At 35.1% G+C, this 20,902-nt stretch overlaps 1 protein-coding gene across 5 annotated transcripts in view; it reads right to left on the bottom strand.

The window, feature by feature from the left end:
- Nucleotides 1-2,318: 2,318 nt before the first annotated feature.
- The window catches only part of KRIT1 (KRIT1 ankyrin repeat containing), a 44,691-nt gene continuing 26,107 nt past the window's right edge, over nt 2,319-20,902 (bottom strand). For all 5 annotated transcript variants that reach the window (XM_015066506.3, XM_015066508.3, XM_015066509.3 and 2 more), the window contains 6 exons: nt 19,417-19,568; nt 14,083-14,249; nt 13,262-13,349; nt 12,460-12,666; nt 6,146-6,262; nt 2,319-5,657 (listed from right to left, as the gene is read on the bottom strand). In XM_015066506.3, coding sequence (XP_014921992.1) covers nt 5,589-5,657; nt 6,146-6,262; nt 12,460-12,666; nt 13,262-13,349; nt 14,083-14,249; nt 19,417-19,568 — 800 coding nt within the window. In that variant the 3' untranslated portion in view covers nt 2,319-5,588. The remainder of the gene's footprint in view (nt 5,658-6,145; nt 6,263-12,459; nt 12,667-13,261; nt 13,350-14,082; nt 14,250-19,416; nt 19,569-20,902) is intronic.

The raw sequence follows: 20,902 nt of genomic DNA, 5'->3' as shown, positions 1-20,902 counted from the left end.
GGGGCTCAAACTCATGAACCACGAGATCATGAACTGAGCTGAAGTCAGCCACTTAACCAACTAAGTCACCCAGGTGCCCCTAAAAGGCATTTTAGACATCTCTTATCTCTTATGATATCCATAAATGAATGTGCTCTGCCACTAAAATATACTAGTCTCTTTTTCTCTGTTGACATTTAGATTTAATATTTAATTTTTGGCCATATGAAATTTATTGAATACAAACTATGCAGGATGGTACCAAGCTATTTTTTTTCGCATACTGATGTCCATTTGCCTAATGAGATGCTTTGGAGCTGCTCTACCTTTGCCCGTTTCTCAGTGGAACTCAATACATTTCGCCAAATGATCTCCATTCCTTATATTAGGCAGTATGATACCATTTTCCAGTTGCCCAGGACAGAAAGACGAGATTTATGACTCTTATTTCCCAAACCCAAAAGGTCACTGGGTTTTGTCAAAACATGAATCCACTTCTCCCCACTGTCTTATACTTTCTCACTCAGACCCCTTTTAGCCCTTCTGTACACTGGCCCAGGGTGATCTTGTAACACACCAATCTAAGTTAGTCAAGTCCCAAAGGCTCCAATGGCCCCTTAGCAGGGAACACAACATCCTTCAAGATATGGTCGCTTTTTTTTTTTTTTTTTAAACCTCTTCACCTCCCTCTCCTTTATCTGACAAATGTCTGAATACAGAAGCCAGACTGCCAAATTTTGAATTCTGACTCTAGGATGGTTTTTGGCCTTAGACAAGTAACATAACCTCTCCATATACAATTGTCTTCAAAGTTATACAATATATGAAAGTGAAAATATTTACAACACTGTTAGTAAGTTTGACTCCTAAGCTTTTTAGAAGAAAACAAATATCTTGTTATGTTTTTATTATAATCTTACACCACGGTCCTGGTTCATTAATACCCTGAGGCAGACTGCCTAGATATGAATCTGAGCTCCACCGCTTAATATTCTCTTTGGCAAAAGCTACTTAACTTTCTGTTTCTTCATCTGTAAAATGGTAATAACAGTATCTGCTTCAGAGTGACTATTGTAAGGGTTACATTAATTAATATATCTAAAACAACTGCAAGGCACATAGTAGGCACATTTTAAGTATTAGCTATTGTTATTATTTAACTAATGGGTATGACCCTAATTTCCCATCCATGGTTGGTGCCCTTCCAGCAAATCCTGAATAACCAGTGCTTCCTTCTAACATAGAAATTGGTACAATGTATTGCAATTACCTTTCTCACACTCTAAGAAGTCTGAAATGTATTTCATTTACTTCCAGGCCGCAGGCCTCTACGAACTCCTAGCACTTACCCTTCTTTTGCTTTAGGGCCTTTTTGGTCTGCCTACCTCTGCATTCTGACCTTATGAATACAAACTTTAAATGACAATCATACCATCACAAGTGGATTTTTGCTGAGAAAGTATTTTTTGCATGGACTCAAGTCACTTTAATTCCTTCATCAGTTTTCTACACAGCAAAAACAATTTATATTTTTTCCATTTTCATTTTACTAAAATTATTTTCATTGGAAGTATTTTTTACTGAATAAGTTATAAAGCAAGGAATTGATTCATCAAACAGTTTTTTGCATATATCAAATTCTTCTAATTACAGTTTTTGCTATTGGGTTCCTCAGGATCAAATTTTATTTTTTCATTTATTTTAAGTGTATTATTTATTTTGAGAGAGAGAGAGGGAGAGCAGGGAAGGGGCAGAGAGAGAGAGAGGAAGAAAGAGAATCCCAAGCAGGCTCGGCTCTGTCAGCATAAGCCTAATGCAGGGCTTGATCCTTCGACTGTGAGATCATGACCTGAGTTGAAACCAAGAGTCAGTCGCTTAACCAACTGAGCCACCCCGGCACCCTTCAAATTAAATTTTAAATTTTATTGAAGCAATTTATCCATTAAATTTGGTCAAGAACCGTGGGCCCCTGGGTGGCTCAGTCGGTTGAGTGTCTGACTCTTGATTTCAGCTCAGATCATAATCTCATGGTTCATGAGACTGAGCCCCACGTTAGGCTCCAAGATGACAGAGCATAGCCTGTTTGGGATTCTCTCTCTCTCTCCACCCTCTTTTCTATCTGCCCCTCCCCAACTTGTGCTCGCTTTCTCTTTCTCTCTCAAAAGAAATAAACTTTAAAAAAAAAAAAAACAAAACCTGTGGCCAGTTTTACTTTTTTACACATTTCTATCAAGTCTAATTTTTGGGGGGGTCAGTTTTGGTAACTTTAAATCTTACAAGATGTAACGTTCTTTGCCAAGTTTTTTTCCTAATACATTTATCATGTGCAATGTTAACTGTTCTGGTTTTATTTCTACAATGGAAACTCATTTGTTGTGATTTGGATAAACAATTGTTTAAATTTACTTCTTAGCTAAAAATGAGAAAATTGTATCAATTCTCCAGGACCACTCTTGAGGTCAAAACGTCTCATCCCATTTCCCTTCTCCCTCATATGTTTCTGTCACTCCCATCCCTCAGATGCGAGCTTAAGCATCACTTGCTCAGGGGTGCCTCTCCTGATCTCTAAGGCTAGATCAAGTTTCCCTCTTTATGCTTACATAATACACTTATTTTTCTTTCATCACACTTACTAGAGTTTATAAATATATATTTCCATGAGTATTTATTGTCTCCCTCATTAAAATTTGTTCCCTAAAGGCAGGGGCTTTGTTTTTCTTGGCAATGGATCCCTGGCACATAAAAGGCACTCAAATTTATTGAAAAATGATGAAAAGGAAAAAGGTGTCTTTTATCCCCAGTGCACATATAATGCCTGGCCAATCCTAGGCACTCATTAAAACCTACTTGCATTTCTCCATTATTGGTTATTTCTGGTTTGTTATGGTCTGACAGACAATGATCAGTTTTTCCTCTCAATACCTTATTTGAAAATTGACTTTTTTTTTTAACGTTTATTTATTTATTTTGAGAGAGAGAGCAAGCACAAGCAGAGGAGGGGCAGAAAGAGGAGAGAGAGAACACTGCCAGCACAGAGCCTGATATGGGGCTTCATCCCATGAACCAAGAGATCACGACCTGAGCTGAAATTAAGAGTCAGACACTTAGCTGACTGAGTCACCCAGGTACCCCTGAAAATTGACTTTCTAATGCTATATATTTTTAAGCCTTTAATAGCCATGCTACGTTAATAGTCTTTCCTTCCCTTCTCTACAAGGGTGCATTACTGTGTAACTCCAGGAGGGTACACTGTATTCTATGGGGCAGTCTATGTTGTTTGATGTAGTAGCATTGCATCCTCACCTCCCTCTGTGAAAGGAAAAGCATTCAGCTAACTCCTAGTTAAAGTTGGTTATAAGAGTTCTAAACCCTAGCTGTATATCAAAATCACACTGGATACTTTACCAACAGAAATCCTTGAACCCCACCCTAGATTTATTGAGTCATAATGTATTGAAACTCCTCACGTGACTGCAGTGCCAGGATTAGGAAACACTGGGTTGGAGCAAAGGTAAGTGTGGGAAAAGTGGTTACACATTAATTTGGATAGGAACATTAGTGACCATCTAATTAAGGGCCCTGCATTCAATACTGAGGACATGGAATTTAATTGTAATGTAGTAAGGAACCATGAAAAGCTTTCAGAGGGTAATGAAATGATCAGATCCATAAGAAAGGTGAACTTGGCACCAGTGTGGCAGATAAGTGGGCAGAGTGTACAGCCTCAGCCAGGGGAGGCAAGGGAGGAAGTAACACCAAACCTAGGAACAGGTGGGAAGGACTTCAACTAAGGCGGATGCAGGGCAACTAGAGAGGAAGGAAATGGGAAAGGACTCATAAGAAATTTGACAAGATTTGATAAGTGGAATGTCGAGGGTAATAAAGGGGAGAGAAGTTGAAGACCACTCCAAGATTTCCAGGATAAGCAACTGGCTGCAATTTGATGGTGCCACTAACCAAACAGAATACAAGTGGAAGGATAGAATTGAGCAAGTAAACAAATTCGGTTTCCAGCTGTGATGAAATAGACGTTCTTTTTGTAGGCCATTTAGGTGGAGCTAGAAATTGGAAATTAAGATCCAGAGTTCAGAAGAGAATCTGAGGTTGAAATATTAGATTTGGGAGTCAACAGTTGAGGCCACTGGAAGGTATGAAACTGAACAGAGCACTGTCTATGTAGAATCAAAAGTATTTAGCATAGAATTAGAGATAAAGTAAGCTTTCTCATTCAATTTACTTAATCATATATAATTTTAATAAGGCTCAGACAGAGCACCATTAGAAATAAACAGAAATTAATGTGAAGGTTAAATTCTGATATATAAAACTTATCTGCAATCTTTAGGACAGCTTCAAATATGACTATTGTATCTCTGAACTTACCTACAACATATCAGTCTAGGGGCGCCTGGGTGGCCCATCAGTTGAGTGTCTGACTTCAGCTCAGGTCATGATCTCATGGTTCAGTTCATATGTTCAAGCCCTGCATTGGGCCCTGTGCAGACATCTCAGAGCCTGGAGCCTGCTTCGAATTCTGTCTCTCTCTCTCTGCCCCTCCCCTGCTTGCACTTTGTCTCTCTCTCAAAAATGAACATTAAAAATTTTTAAAAAAAATTTAAGAACATATCCATCTACTGGCTCGGAAAGACCAGTTTCTAAGGTTATTAAATAGCATCATAATTCAGTTAGCTCCTCATCTATGATATCAGTACTCCCCTAAATGAAACAGATATTTGGTGATCTACTTTGACAAAGGCAATATAATTCATCAGGCTAAATCATAAAAATACAACATGTACATAATAAATGCAACTACTGATATCCAGAGACTGTCACTTACTCTGTGTGTCTATGTATGAGTGTACTTATGTGCCAGACACTTTTGTGTAATTTACTTTAATAATCCAAATTCATTACTGCACCTGGAATCATTTCAACAGAAAAAAAACCCAAAACTTAAGATTCCTAGGCCCTGTTACTTCTAGAGAGTGAATGAACTTGTATATACTGAGTCCCAGCAATCTTTGTTTAAAGAAGCATCAGGTTAATTTTGATGCAGGGGATTCAAGAACTATACTTTGAGAAATACTAGCTTATACTAGTTACACATTTAACTAAGAATTTTAAAAACATACTGAGAGATGTTCATAGATTACAGAAAAATGTTTGAAATAACAGTGTTATGTGGTTTAAGTAGAAAATATATTTTCTTTATTCAAATATGTTGAGTTTTAGTATATTCTGAAATGACACACAAAGTTATACCAAAGCTGTATTTTAATTTAATTACATCCCACTCCAAATACTTTACCATTTACCAAAAATAACTTTTTATAAAGCTTACTATTTTGTCCAATATTATACAGATGATCAATCTACATATTTTTATGTGTTTCTCTCAAAAATTAGAATAGCTTATGAGGATATTATACAAAACTAATTGGTATATTACACACCAAGCGTAAGTACAGATTCTGTACAATGTAGTAGTATACATTCATATATTACAAGAGACTAAGTGCCTTGTTAAAAGTGATAGTTTAAGAAATCTTTCATGGAAAAAATCTGCATTACAAAATATGGTAGTTTAAGTATCAGCTGCTTTCCTCTCATGAATTTCTTTCGGTGGGCATTAACTGTCCATTTAGCTTCATTAATAGTTTTACCACAAGGCCAGCCTATAAAGTAAAATATATGTCAACAGTAAATGTGAAACATGTAAGGATGTGTAAATGACATACATGGCAGTGAGCAGTTCCCTATCTATCTGAAAAGAAACTTTCTTATTAGAGGAAGTTTATCAAGAATAGAGGGGGTACTAAGGCTTTGAAGGGATGCAACTAGTGGCTCAGATAGAATACTTATCAAGAGGGAAGGATTACCTGACAGACACCTGGATAAAAGAGATAGGGAATACTAACTAGAATTAAAAGAAACGCCAGAAAACAGAGTTTCATTGTTATAAAACTAAATAAATTATTCAGATAAGTTTCTGGCTTATTTGCTTAGGAAAGGTCTGCCTTTTATCCTTGGTCTTAAATATCTTAATTTCACATAATATCAAAGGTTTTCCTTGAAGTAAAATGGATTGTCACTTAAAAAAAAAGAATCTTTACTAATACAATAGTTCATTATTAGAAGTCCAGAGCAACTGATAAGTACTTACCTGTTTTGTGTGTACTATAAAGCTCATTTTATTTTCCATACTATGGATCTGAAAACATGCATCAGCATCTCCCAATTGCCACATAAAACAACCATACTTAAGACTGATGAGTAAGGCCTGCAATATAATTAGAAATTGTTATATTGAAATGTATGTTAAAAACAACACCTATCTTCTCTTACTATCTACAATGATCTAGTCATGTCCAAACATAATGGTTTTGAATGTTATAATAAATTGTTTTCAAAGTTCCCTCAATAACCTTAAGAGCTTCAAGTACAGAACCACATAGATGGTAGACTCTTAGGAGACTGCCTTCACCAATGGTATCTTTTGTATCACACTGACAAACATTTTAAAGATGCCCATTCTGTGGTATGTATACACATACATATAAACACACACACACACACACACACGAATAATATTCAGCCATCAGAAAGAAGAAAATAATGCCATTTTTAACAACATGGATAGACCTTGAGGGCATTATGTTAAGTGAAATAAGTCAGAAAAAGACTAAACAGGATATCGCTTACGTGTGGAGTCTAAAGAAGCTGAACTCGTAGAAACAGAGAGAAACAGAATGGTGGCTACCAGAGGCTGGGGGACAGCCAACATGAGATGTCGGCCATGAAGTACAAACTTTCAGGTATAAGATGAGTAATTTCTGGGGATCTAATGTACACCATGGTGACTATAGTTAATAATACTATATTATATAGTTCATGTTACTGAGAGAGTAGATCTTACGTGTTCTCATCACAAAAAGAAAATGGTAATTATGTAACATGGTGGAGGTATTAGCTAATGGTATGGTACTAATCATTTTGCAATACATTTCAAATCAACCCACTGTACACCTTAAACTTACACAATGTTATGTCAATTATGTCTCAGTAAAGTTGAGAAGATGCCTATTCTCTCAGTGACTTTCAAGAAAATTAAATGTACAAGTTTTTACTTTCCGCACGTTAAAAAAAAAATCCCTTTCACTTTATTCAGTACCTTTTGAATATTCACATAGTACTTTCAGATCTGAAATTTATGTAATGAGGTAACAGGTTGACTTAAGCAATTCCATCTCACTGAAAATAAGTATAGTGATATATTTATGGTAAAAATAAGCATAATTTTAATAATTAATATAGCCTTCATAAATTCATCAAATTATTTAAAACCAGTATTAGAACAACCTATTTCTGGGGTGCCTGGGTGGCTCAGTCAGTTAAGTATCCAGCTCTTGGTTTTGGCTCCGGTCATGATCTCAGAGTTTGTGGCTTCAAGCCCCATGTGGGGCTCGAACTGACAGTGTGGAGCCTGCCTGAAATTCTGTCTCTCTCTGCCCCCCACTCAAAATAAATAAATAAATTTTCAAAAAAAAAAAAACTATTAAAAAAAAAACCTATTCCTACACTTTCCTAACAAAAAACTTAAATTTAAATAAGCATTCAATATACTTTTTTGATTATTTTAAAATGAATCTCTCCTAGCAACTTGCATTTTCTTGCCCTAAAAATATATTATTTATATACACATATACAAAGAAAGTGTTTGTGCATCCTTTAAAATACACGTTTAAAAACATTTGCTTTCAGGGGCACTTGGGTGGCTCAGTTGGATAAGCGTCAGACTTGAGCTCAGGTTTGTGAGTTTGAACCCTGGCATCGGGTTTGATGCTGTCAGCGCAGAACCTGCTTTGATCTTCTGTCCCCATCTCTCTCTGCCCCTCCCTCCCTCCCTCCCTCCCTCTCTCTCTCTGCTCCTCCCCTGCTCACATTCTTTCTCTCAAAAATAAAGCATAAAAAAATTGCTTTCTATGACTAGCAGTTCTTAAAATGTTGATAAAATATTTATTTTTATTTATTCTGAGAGAGAGAGAAAGTGCATGCACAAGCAGGGGAGGGGCAGAGAGTGAGAGAGAGAAAGAATCCCAAGCTGGTTGGGTGCTCAGCACCGAGCCTGAGGTGGGGCTTGATCTTACAACCATAAGATCATGACCTGAACTGAAAGCCAGAGTAAGATGCTCAAATGACTGAGCCACCCTGGCCCCCTTATTACAGGTAATTAATGTTATGTGAAAAGGATATGGTTTTAAGGCATTTTAAAAAATAATTTTCATACTTCTTGAAGTTTATTTATTAATTATGAGAGAGACAGAGACAGAGAGCAAGTGTGGGGTGGGGGGCAGAGAAAGGGAGAAGCATAATCCCAAGCAGGCTCTGTGCTGTCAGTGCAGAGCTTGACATGGGGCTTGGACTCACAAACCATGAGATCAGGACCTGAGCCAAAATCAAGAATCTGGTGCTGGGATGCCTAGGTGGCTTGGTTGGTTGAGCATCCAACTTCAGCTCAGGTCATGATCTCGCAGTTCACAAGTCTGAGCTCCTCACGGGGCTCTGTGCTAACAGCTCAGAGCTTGGAACCTGCTTCAGATCCTGTGTCTCCCTCTTTCTCTGCCCTCCCCCCTACCCCACCTTGCTCACGCTGTCTCTCTCTCTAAAATAAACATTAACAAAAACTAAAAAAAAAAAAAAAAAAAAAAAAAAAAAAGAGTCCAGTGCTTAACAGACTGAGCTACCCAGGCACACCAAGAACCTCACTTTAAAAATGCCCTAAACTGGGACACTGGGTGGCTCAGTTGGTTAAGTGTCCAACTCCTGGTTTTGACTAGGATCATGATCTCCCATGCATGGGTTTGAGCTCCCGCCCCACATAGGGGTCTGTGCTGATAGTGCAGAGCCTGCTTGGGATTCTCTCTCTCCCCCTCTCTCTGCCCCTCCCCTGCTTGTGTTCTCTCTTTCTCTCTCTCTCAAAACAAATAAATAAGCTTAAAAAAAAAGTGAGGTTCTTAAATGAAACAGTACAATTTACATGAGTGTATATTATGTATAATGGGAAACTAAGAACATCTTCTTTAAAATTAGCCACCTGTATTTATATTGTAAAATATAACTTTATGGATATGATATGCTAAAATAGCTATTTACCAAGGAACACGTTGAAACATTTGAGTCAAGATATCGTAATACCTTACATTGTCTATTTTTTAGATCAGATGCTTGAAATTTGTTTAATCAAGAAGCAAAAAATAGTCCATTAATATGGTCTCAAAACAGTTTTATAGAAAAAAATACATCTGTAGTATAAGTCCTCAATTATACGGGGGGCTAAATTACAAAAATACTGGGGTTGTAAATTAAAAATAAAGGTTTTGTTGCTATGCACAAAGGAAGAGATTGAGAAACCCACAATAATGAAAGCAGCTCAATGGAACTGAAAAGTCAGAGTCCATATGGTAGCTTTGAGAGATACAGTGTATTCTAGAAGGAAAAAGTAGTTCTCTTTACGACATAAAACCTACAAAGGGTCAAGTTGTTTAGTGAGGGAAATCAAAAGGCACAAGAGAAAATGTCAGGAATAGTTGAGAGCAGAAAAGGGAAAGCCACAGAAGTGACAAGTAGCAAATAGCCAGCCAGTGGACAGGAGAAACAGTGATGTTGATAACTGATCAGGAAGAATGACACTATGTGGATATCTAAATAACCAGTTTTATTTCAGAAGGGCATTATTATGGCCAACATAAACTGATATCAGCAAAGGGTATCTATTGCTTGGGTGTGGCAATAGTACTATTATGGTTAAAGATATATCAACAAGCACAGTTAGTTATGAAACAGAAATACATTCACTATAGTAAAACAATGATTCACAACACAGTGTGTTATATACTCAATAGTGTCTACATTTTATGTAAGTATGCTCTGATGAGCATATGAAATTGGCTGAGTTATACTCCCTAATGGGAAACTCTCTTATTTCAAAGAGAAACAAGATATAGAAGGTAGAAGTAATTGATATAAAAAACACAGCTGTATTCTATGGGTTTTCATGAGAATTAATCTCTGAAGCTACTATATCCCAAGCAGAGTTTTAATGTAAATGAAGGTATTTTTGCAAATGAAGTTGTTTATTCTAAATTTGTCAAATTCAACCCTAGCATATCTTGATGACTCTAACACAACTGAGGACAAGCTGCCTGTTCCCACATTTGATGATTAGAAAATATAATCATCTTAAAGCTTTCATAGGTGCTGTAAATTTATCAGTGGTTTACAGAACACAAGGTAATGATCAGGTGGACAGAAAACATCATTACTCTTTGGTTTAATCACCCAAGGACAGCATTTTAATTTATATTTCTAGAAATCGAACATCTTATCCTAAAAAAAGCAGACTATTCACTAATAACATTGTTATCATCCTCTGCCTGCAAATGCTATCTCACTTACTCAATTCCTGGACCATAGTATTATTCATGTGAAATGTTATAATGCTGAACCATCATTTAGGAACTAAATAAAACATTTTATTGTTGCCTAAACCTGGAATGCTGCCAAGGCAAATATAAACTATAGCTTAGAGAAAAGGCTCAGCATCACACCCACAGCGTCACCATTCAGTTTGGTAAAGGATTTGTAAATGTATAAAATGCTCTGAAATAGCAGAGGAGAAATTTATTGAAATGGTGAGGGGAGCTTCTCCTTTGATTTCCTTTAATAAACTTAGTACAAAAGAAATAGAAAACTGGTTACAAACTAATTAGAAGCAGCCTATTTTTTGTGAGTAAAGTAGCTTAAAAAGAAAATGATAATAAGCAAATGATCCAAAAGCAAGCTGACATCAGAGGCTTCAAAAAAAATCAAGTTCTAGATAAACTACTGAATTCAGTCCCTATTCAGCCCTATGTCTGTACATATTCTCTACCTCCATTCACGGGCATATCTAACAGCATGGTAAAAATAGCTGTTGCCCATAAGGATGATCCTGAGTTATCATGAAGTGACTAAACTACTTTCAGACGTTATGTGATTACAAAGTAAGGGTTATAAAAATGATGAAAATAAAAATTAGGTTTATGATAAAATTTCCTAATCTAAAATGACTTTTCTAATTTTTTTTAAAATGTATGTTTATTTTTGAGAGAGAGAAAGAGAGAGACCAAGTGCAAGCAGGGGAGAAAGGGAGGCAGAGAGAGAGGGAGACACAGAATCCAAAGCAGGATCTGGGCTCCAAGCTCCCAGCTATCAGCTCAGAGCCCAATGTGGGGCTCAAATTCACGAACCGTGAGATCATGACTTGAGCTGAAGTCGGACGCTTACCCAACTGAACCACCCAGGTACCCCTAAAATACCTTTTCTAATGTATAAGCTTAGTTATTACTTTAACAGACCTGAAATGGTCTATTCTTAAACAAATCTGAATGAACAAAATAAATTTGATTTTTATTAGCTATTAAAGCTGGAAAGCTGTTCATCCAGATAAATGTGTGAAATATGCTAAAAATGATTGATAATTCCATATTTTATATATAATGACTTTGATTAGAAAAAGGAATATAATATAGTAACAAGCCTCTGATGGGAAAGGTCTGAATCCCTTCCATACTTAATCTTGCCTATTCCCCAAAAGGCTCTTATAACTAATTCTGCTTTTCACAGTGAATCCCTTGTGACAGGCATTACATTTTTCTTTTTTCTAATGTTTATTTATTTATTTTGAGAGACAAAGAGCGTGTGCAAACACAGGGGAGGGGCAGAGAGAGAGGGAGACAGGAAATCCCAAGCAGGTTCCGTGCTGTCAGTGCAGAGTCCAACACCAGCCCAATTTCACAAAACATGAGATCATGACCTGAGCCAAAATCAAGAGTCATATGCTTAACCGACTGAGCAGCCCAATATATTTTTCTTTTTTTAACCTGTATTTTTTCATTTAAACTTAACTGATTTTTAAAATAGGTAATATAATCACAGTTAAAAAAATTTTAAGTTGCAAAATGGTACTTAGTAAAGTTTCCCTCCTACTCTTGTTTCCAGTTACCTGGTTGCCTTCTCTAAAGGCTTCATGAAACTTTTTATTCATACACAAGCAATATGTATTCATGTAAATATGGTCTTGACTTCCCCTCATTTTTACACAAATAATAGCATATTACATATGGTCCACCACTGTACTTTTTCACTAAATATATCTTGGAAATCATTCTCTACATTCTTCATTCTTTTATATGGCTGCACAGTATTTCAATGTAGAAATGTACTATGATTAATACATTACATAATTATAGAATACAATTAATGTTAATAATTAACACTTTGTTGACAATCATTTACTTTTCATCCCTCTCCCTTTGCTATTATAAATAAAATTGCAATGAATACTTTTATATATATGTCATTTCTAGATTTTTCAGGTATGCTGGTACAATTTTTTTAAGACATTGGTCAAAAACAGCTGTAAAGCTGAAAATCTACCTTAGTTTCCATGTTGAGAAGATGAAGTCCTTTTATATTCACTCCTACATACACAGGGATGACTTTATGATTGCTGGGGCTTGCCTTTGTAAATATCTGTCCTGTGAAAAAAGCTGCTCCATATGTAGGAATTTCCCAACAATTCTGTAAGAACATGCGCTGAAGGTGATGCATTTCTTTACTGACACCCTCACTTGTACTAAGATTCTAAAAACAAATAAGGTAAAATAAAAGAGATGTGAAAAGAGAACACACTTTTGATAATCCAAGTAGGTCAACTAAGCAGTTTCTAAAATCGTGGCTGCCCCCAGAGAAGAATAAAATTGTGTGAACTATCCCAAGAGCAGTTCTTAATACTTCAAAAAAGAAAGAAATAGCAAAGTATAAAAATAGTGCTTGTCTATTCTATTAGGTTTTAAGTGTCTCATGGACAAGGATAGTGTATAATTTCATGGTGTGTGAGGTGTGTGTTTAATCTCTAGTTCTTACCACAGTATCCAGCATATAGAACATGGTGTGTGAGGTGTGTGTGTGTGTGTGTGTGTGTGTGTGTGTGTGTGTGTGTGTGTTTAATCTCTATTCCTTACCACAGTATCCAGCATATAGAAGGTATTCAGTAAAAGATTCCACATTATTAAAAATAAAAATATGCTACTTTCAGTTTCATGTGAACTAGAAGATGAATTTTTAATTTCAGTACTATAAATTTAATGTAACTACATTTAAAACATATTACACGATTTAATTTACAAAATTTCAACTAGGGTATAAAATGTCTTTTTATTTCTGTTAAACAGCTTACCTTATATTCATGAAGTATTCGGTTTGTCCAGTGAGGTGCCTTACTTTTCAATTTGGTAACAGGTACAATGGATTTTAGGTTTTCTTCACTGTAAGCAAACAGGCCAACATGCTTTAAATAAATCGTCTTTAGTAGCTAAAGTACATAATCACTCAGAAACAAATTGCTTTAAATGACATGATTTTTTTTAAGTAACATGATTTTTGAGCTGAAAAATATATATTGTAAAATATTAGAGAACTCTAAAGATTTTAAGCAAAAGCCACAATCCTAACATTCTCATTTAAGAGAATGTTTCTTCTTTCAATAACCACAAAATACTTTTGAAAATTGAAAACTACAATAACCAAACTTCAGTGTTTAAAACCTCAGTGTTTTTTCTCAAAAACTGAAATCTGCCTTATGACATTTTCTACTACTTATCAAGTCAGGTTTTAATGAACTTATATTTAAACATATAATAAAGATAAGTTAAAGAAAAAATATAAGGTATATCAAGGGGTGCCCATCAGTAGAGCATGTGACTCTTGATGTCAGAGTTGTGGGTTTGAGCCCCATGTTGGGTGTAGAGATTACTTAAAAAAATAAAATCTTAAAAAAAAAAAAAGGTGTATCAAACCAGAGTCAAATGTAAGAAAAATAATTTTGGAGAGAATATAACTTTAAGAATGCTTTACCATTTTTTCCCTTTATTTCATGCCTCCTCATATCCTCTAGTTCCAAACCAAAGTATAAATATTTCTTAACAACATTTTTAAACTTTCTTGGTTAAATAGAATCTTGAACATAGCACAAGACCACATACTGTATTAAATACTTACTTTAGGAAACCTTGCTTGTGTTTCTTACTCTCATAATTTCCATAAACTATTTGCAACAGTAAACTTGCCAATGTTATCAGTTTAGTGTCAGGAGCTGTATAAAAGCCCTTTAATAAATTATATCTGGCTTCATCAAAGAGGATAAGAATAGCTAGTGGGTCTTCAATCTTAAAAGAAAAAGCAGAATTTGGTTATTGGGCTACAATTTCCTGTTAGAAATATACAACTTGTCACTGTCTAATATGGAAAAGCAAACGCTACATATTTGTATATAAATGAGCTGTTATTTAGAACAGGGGTTGACAAATTTTTCCTGTTAAGGGCCAGAGAGTAATATTTAAAGCTTTATGAGTCACATAGTCTCTCTGAGCACAAAAGCATCCATAGACAATACAGTAACAAACAGGTCTGTGATGGTGTTCTAATAACACTTTACATATGGGTACCAAAATTTGGTACCCATAAAATTTTCACATGACATGATATATTATCCTTTTGAATTTTTTCAAACTTTAATAGCTTACCGAGTATATAAAAATAAACAGCAGGTCAGACACAGCAATAGGCTATAGTTTGTTAACCTCTGATTTACAGTCTAATAAAAGATTATTATTAGTTTATGGATATGGATAATTTCTACCACAATTTTACCTAAATCAATTATATTCCTCAAACATTATTCTACATGTTTCATATGATATAGTAGTGAACCTCAAGGAAAATACAAGAAAGTGTATTAATTCCTAGAAGTGTACATGTAGTTTTAAAAAATTTTATTTTAAAACATTTTTTATTTCATTTGACTAAAACTACTTGGTACTTCCAAATAACACTAAAGGGGAGCAGAAGATTTTTCCCTAAGTTTCAAAAACGTTATGAAGTTTCACTTTATCAAGTAGGATTAACAAAGATTGAAAAAAGCTAGCCTACAGAATATACCTATGCTTAGAAATAGTCACCAATTATAGTTTCTGAATGAATACTTAAAGGATTTCCAAATATAATTCAAAGTGATCTCAATTCCCTGTGGTAAAAGTTACTTTTGTCTTACTAACTAAAATAATATCCTATAATGCTCTATATAATATTAAAAACCTAAAAGAGAATTTCACGGGGAAAAAAGGTGGGAGGAGTGTTCTAGATTAAGAGTGACTAAAGAGATAACAACCAAATAGAAATTATGAACCTTGACTAGATCCTACATATGGGGGCTATAAAAAAAAGACTTTTAAACAATTGGGGAAAATCTGAATATGGATCACATATCAGACATTATTATGGAAATATTAATTTTTCTAGGCTGAAAATGGTTGAAAAAGGTTCATATGTCCTTTTTCTTAGGAGATATATGTAAAATATGTAGGGATTAAGTGCTATGATGTCTGCAACACACTTTTAAATGGTTCATAAAGAAAAAATAGAGAAGATGAAGGAAATAAAGCAAAATATTAGCCATTAGTGAATTTAATGAATTTTATTACCTTTTCAACTTTCCTATGGGCTTTAATTTCTCAAAATTAACAGTGAATTTAAAGAGTTTGAGTAGTTAAGCGTTATAATTCCTAACAGTATATTTAGTGAGCATTAGTCAACAATTATTCTTTACTAATGAAATCAGGCCATTTTCATCCTAAAGGAATAATGCAACCAATAAATGTAATTCTTCCATTTTTCAGACGGTACAAATTGCAATTTCTTAATTACATAATGAAAGAACACAACTATCTTATCAGATAATCATTATATTCTGATTTGTCTTAAGGTACTTACTAAACTTTGCTTCTTTTTCACCTGAGTTCACTTTATATTCTTTATAATAATGCAATTAATTTATCATCCAAGTTTTATCGTTATTGCTCTTTTTCTCCACCAATCAACTTTTAAAATATTACTTAGGTGGAGAAGGAAGTTAGACTGAGTATACTTAAATTACTTGCAGACTTTATGGACCTAATATTTTTTTTAACTGTGCTAAAATACACATAACAAAAAATATTTTAACCATTTTAAGTGTATAATTCAGTGACATTAATTACATTCACAATGTTGTACAAATATCACTATTTACACAACTTTTTCATCATTCAGAAACTTAACCACTAAGCAGTAACTCCACACTAACACCTGTAGTGACCACTAATTTACTTCATGAATTTTCCTATTCTAGATACTTAGTGTAAGTAGAATCATACAGTATTTGTGCTCTTCTTGCATCTGGCTTGGCTTATTTCACTTAGCATAATGTTCTCAAGGTTTATCCATGTCATGGCATGTATCAGAACTTCATTTCTTTTTGTGGCTGAATAATATTCCATTTTATGTGTATACCACGTTTTGTTTATCCATTCATCTCTGGATGGAAACTTAGTTTCCACCATTTCGGTTATTGTGACTAATGCTGCTTTGAACACTGGCATATAGATATGTTTAAGTTCCTATTTTTAATTCTTCAGGTATATATCAAAGAGTGGAACTACTGGATCATATGGTAATTGTGTTTAGTTTTTCTGAGAACCGCTATTGTTTTCCACAGCAGCTATACCATTTTACATTCCTACCTGCAATGTATAAGGATGACATTCTTTGTAACTTTACCAACATTCATTATTTTCTTTTTTTTAATTAAAATAGCCATCCTAGGAGGTGTGAAGTAGATTCTTATTGTGTTTTGATGTACATTTCCCTAATGACCATTGATGTTGAGCATCTTTTCACAAGTTTCTTGGTCATTTGTGTATCTTCACTGGAGAAATCAAGTCTTTTGCCCATTTTAACTGGGTTGTCTTTTTGTTGTTGAGTTGTAGCTCCCATTCTGTAAATCGTCTTTTCACTTTCTTGATAATATCCTTTGATGCACAAATGTTTTTAATTTTGAAGTCCAATTTATGTATACTTTCTTTTGTTGCTCACAGTTTTGGTGTCCTATTTAAAACTCCATTGCCAGGGGCACCTGAGTAGCTCAGTCAGTTGAGTGTCCAACACTTGGTTTCGACTGAGGTCATGATCTCACAATTTTTGAGTTCAAGCCCCATATCAGGCCCACACCGTGGAGCTTGCTTGGGATTCTCTCTCCCTCTCTCTGTCACCCTCCCCCTGCACATTCTCTCTCACTCTCAAAATAAATGAGTAAGCTTAAAAAAAAAATCCATTGCCAAATCTAAGGTCATGAAGATTTATCTGTTGGTTTGCTTCTAAGAGCTTTATGGTTTTTAGCTCTTATATTTAAGTTGTTGATCCAGTGAGTTAATTTTTATATATGGTGTGATTCAGGGTCCAGTTTCATACTTTTGCACCATCTGTTGAAAAGACCACTCTTTTTTCATTGGCACCCTTGTCAAAAATCAGCTGACTATAGATTTTGGTTATAGATGTATTGGGTTTATTTCTGTACTCTCATTTCTAATCCATTGGTATATATAATTGTCCCTAATTACTGTGGCTTTTGTAGTAAGTTTTGAAATTGGAAGTGTGAATCCCTCGACTCTATTCTTTTTTCAAGGTTGCTTTAGCTATTCAAGGCCCTGTGTAATTACATATGAATTTAAGGATTGCCTTTTCCACTTCCACAAAAAGGCTTTTGGAATTTTTTTTTAGATAATGTGGTAAATCAGTACATGCTTGGCTAGTGTGGACATCTTAACAATATTAAATCTTCCTACCCTTAACACAGATGTCTTTCCAGTTACACAGATCTTTAGTTTTTTTCAGTAATGTTTTATAGTTCTGAGTGTACAAGTCTTGCACCTCTTTTGTTAAATTTATTCCTAGCATTTTCTTTAAGATGCTATTTTGATTAATTTCTTAATTTCCTTTTTTGGTTGTTCATTGATGTATGTAGAAACCACTGATTCTTGTGTGTTAAGCTTGTAACTTGCACACTGTTGAATCTATTTATTACCCCTAATAGCTTTTTTGTGGATCCTCTATATAGGATCATGTCATTTGCGAATAGAGTTTTATTTTTTCCTTTCCAGTATGGATGCTTTTTATTTTTTTCCCCCTTCCTTCCTTCCTCCCTCCCTCCCTCCCTCCCTCCCTCCCTCCCTCCCTTCCTTCCTTCCTTCCTTCCTTCATCTAATTGCTCTGGTTAGTGTTAAATAGCATTGGTGAAAGCTGCATCCTTGTCTTTTTCATGATCTTAGCTTTCAGCCTTTCATCGAGTATGCTAGCTGTAGGTTTTTCATAAATGCCATTTATCATGTTGAGGAAGTTCCCATCTATTCCTATTATAAGAGTTGTATCATGAAATTGGATTTTGTCAACTATCTTTTCTGTGTCAATTGAGATGATAAATTGTTTTTTTTCCCTTTGTTCTACTTATGAAAATCTAACACATTTTTTAATGAATAATTAAGATCTTTGTTTTTGGTAAGTTTCATACACTCTTTATGTAACTGCCAGTATATTTCAGGGAGAGGATCAAGTCTATCTTTGGTTTGATAATATAAAAGGGACAATATGAATAGTTAGATACAAAACATTTATCAAGTTTGTACATGGCCACTGAACTTTTCATATAACTTTGCTTAACCTTGTCTGTTTAATATTCCCTTGGATAACAATCAGGAAACGCACTGTATATTTTTTCTTCACCAAAGTTATGAGACCTTGAAACTTTTTTTCTTCAATTTCAAAGCTACTCTTGTAGTTAGCCTTCACACTTAGTTTAACTTGTGATACCTACCTTAAATTTCTTTGTTGTCCATTCATCTTTCAGATAGCATTATCCCACATCCTCTAAAATTTACAGAAATTCAAATCCAAGTGTACTTGTATGGAACAGATCTTTTTATCAAATGTAAATTCTATTCTCATTTTTTACTATCTATATAATTTCTGCTTGATTTGAAAATAGCCACTTACTGACTTTTGTGAATAACTTTTTTATATCCCCTTTGCAAATATAATCTTCTCCATTCAGAATATATTTTCTGTTCTCCTCTCACATCAACATATCTCTTTGCTCGTCTGAAATTTACCACTGATTAGCCCTTTATTAAATTTATCTTTGATACTGTACTTCCTAACTATACTAAAAACTTTTTTTTTGTATAATCCATCTTCCATCTGGTTGCTAATTCTCTTTACAATAGATTCTCTATTTCTTTTGTTTCTATAACAATGAAGGTAGAAATAGGAAAACCAACCAGGGGCTTTGTAAGTAGACTAACTCAAACTCTACCACTTACACCAAGGATGTGAGGATTGAACAGAAAAACAGAAAATCTCCTCGTCCTCATACAGGAAAAGCACAATTTTTATTTCTAGTGCCTACCACAGGAACTCAATAGATTCTGTGTATTTAAAAAACTAAAATAAGATTTCCACACAAACCTTTTTTTCAACTTCCAAAGGAAGTCTCACATCTCTTCTTAGGAAAAGCTGTGGTGTTTCTCTTTGGGGATCCAAATTAGTTAATTCAGCAAGTATTTCTGGCCAGTCACGAACATGTTGCAATGGTTTATGATAAGGCTTGAGTTGAAGGCCTGAAAAACATCTTTCCTTTTATAAATGATAATGTAAAAATAAATTATATCAACACATGGAAAATTTGTATTAAATTATCTGTACTTAAGTGCTGAATACACACAAAGTAAAGGTCTAAATTCTAATCAACGCTGACTTTAACCAATAATGTTACTACCCAATTTTAGGTGAAGAGCTTTTGTTTTTAAGAATATAAGAATTATCGGGGCGCCTGGGTGGTGCAGTCGGTTAAGCGTCCAACTTCAGCCAGGTCACAATCTCGCGGTCCGTGAGTTCGAGCCCCACGTCAGGCTCTGGGCTGATGGCTCAGAGCCTGGAGCCTGTTTCCGATTCTGTGTCTCCCTCTCTCTCTGCCCCTCCCCCGTTCATGCTCTGTCTCTCTCTGTCCCAAAAATAAATAAACGTTGAAAAAAAAAAAAAAGAATATAAGAATTATGGAGGTGCCCGGGTGGCTCAGTTGATTGGGCACCCAACTCTTGATTTCAGCTCAGGTCATGGTCTCATGGATCCTGGGATAGCCCCCACACAAGGCTCTGTACTAACAGGGCAGAGCCCACTTGGGATGGGATTCTCTGGTTCTCTCCTCTCTCCCTACCTCCTCCCCAGCCCCCTGACTCCTGCACACACATGCACTCACTCACTCTCAAAATAAATAAATAAACATTAAAAAAAAAGAACTTAAGAATTATGAGGGGAGCCTAGGTGGCCCAGTTTGTAGAGAATACGACTCTTGATCTTAGGGTTTTAAGTTTGAGCCCCATGTCGGGTATAGAAATTACTTAGAAATAAAATTTTTTTTCTTTTTTAATTAGAGAGAGCATGTGTGGGGCAAAGGGGAGAGAGGCAGAGTGGGAGAAGAGGAAGAATTTTAAGCAGGCCCCATGCTCAGCATGGAGCCCAACATGGGGCTTGATCCCACAATCCTGGGATCATGACATGAACTGACATCAAGAGTCAGACACTAAACCGACATAGCCACCCAGGCCATTCGACTTAGCCACCCAGGTGCCCCTTAAAAATAAAATCTTAAAAGGGTGCCTGAGTAATTCAGTCAGTTAAGCCTCCAACTCTTGCTTTCAGCTCAAGTCTTGATCTCAGGGTCATGAGTTCAAGCCTGGCATTGGGCTCTGTGCTGAGCAAGGAGCCTACTTATAAAGAAAGAAACAAACAAACAAAATCTGTAAAAAATTAAAGAATATAAGAATTACGATAATTCCTAAAACAAAATGTATCAAATGTATATAAGATCTTTAATTCCATAATAGCCTATTTATGATACAATCAGTAGAATCTAGAGTTAAAAAAAAAGACAAATCATTAAATAACCAATCAT

Source organism: Acinonyx jubatus, chromosome A2 (genome assembly GCF_027475565.1).
Source record: "Acinonyx jubatus isolate Ajub_Pintada_27869175 chromosome A2, VMU_Ajub_asm_v1.0, whole genome shotgun sequence".
Lineage (NCBI taxonomy): Eukaryota > Metazoa > Chordata > Mammalia > Carnivora > Felidae > Acinonyx > Acinonyx jubatus.
Note: the sequence above shows the minus strand (reverse complement) of the source record. Positions and strands in the feature narration are given on the sequence as shown.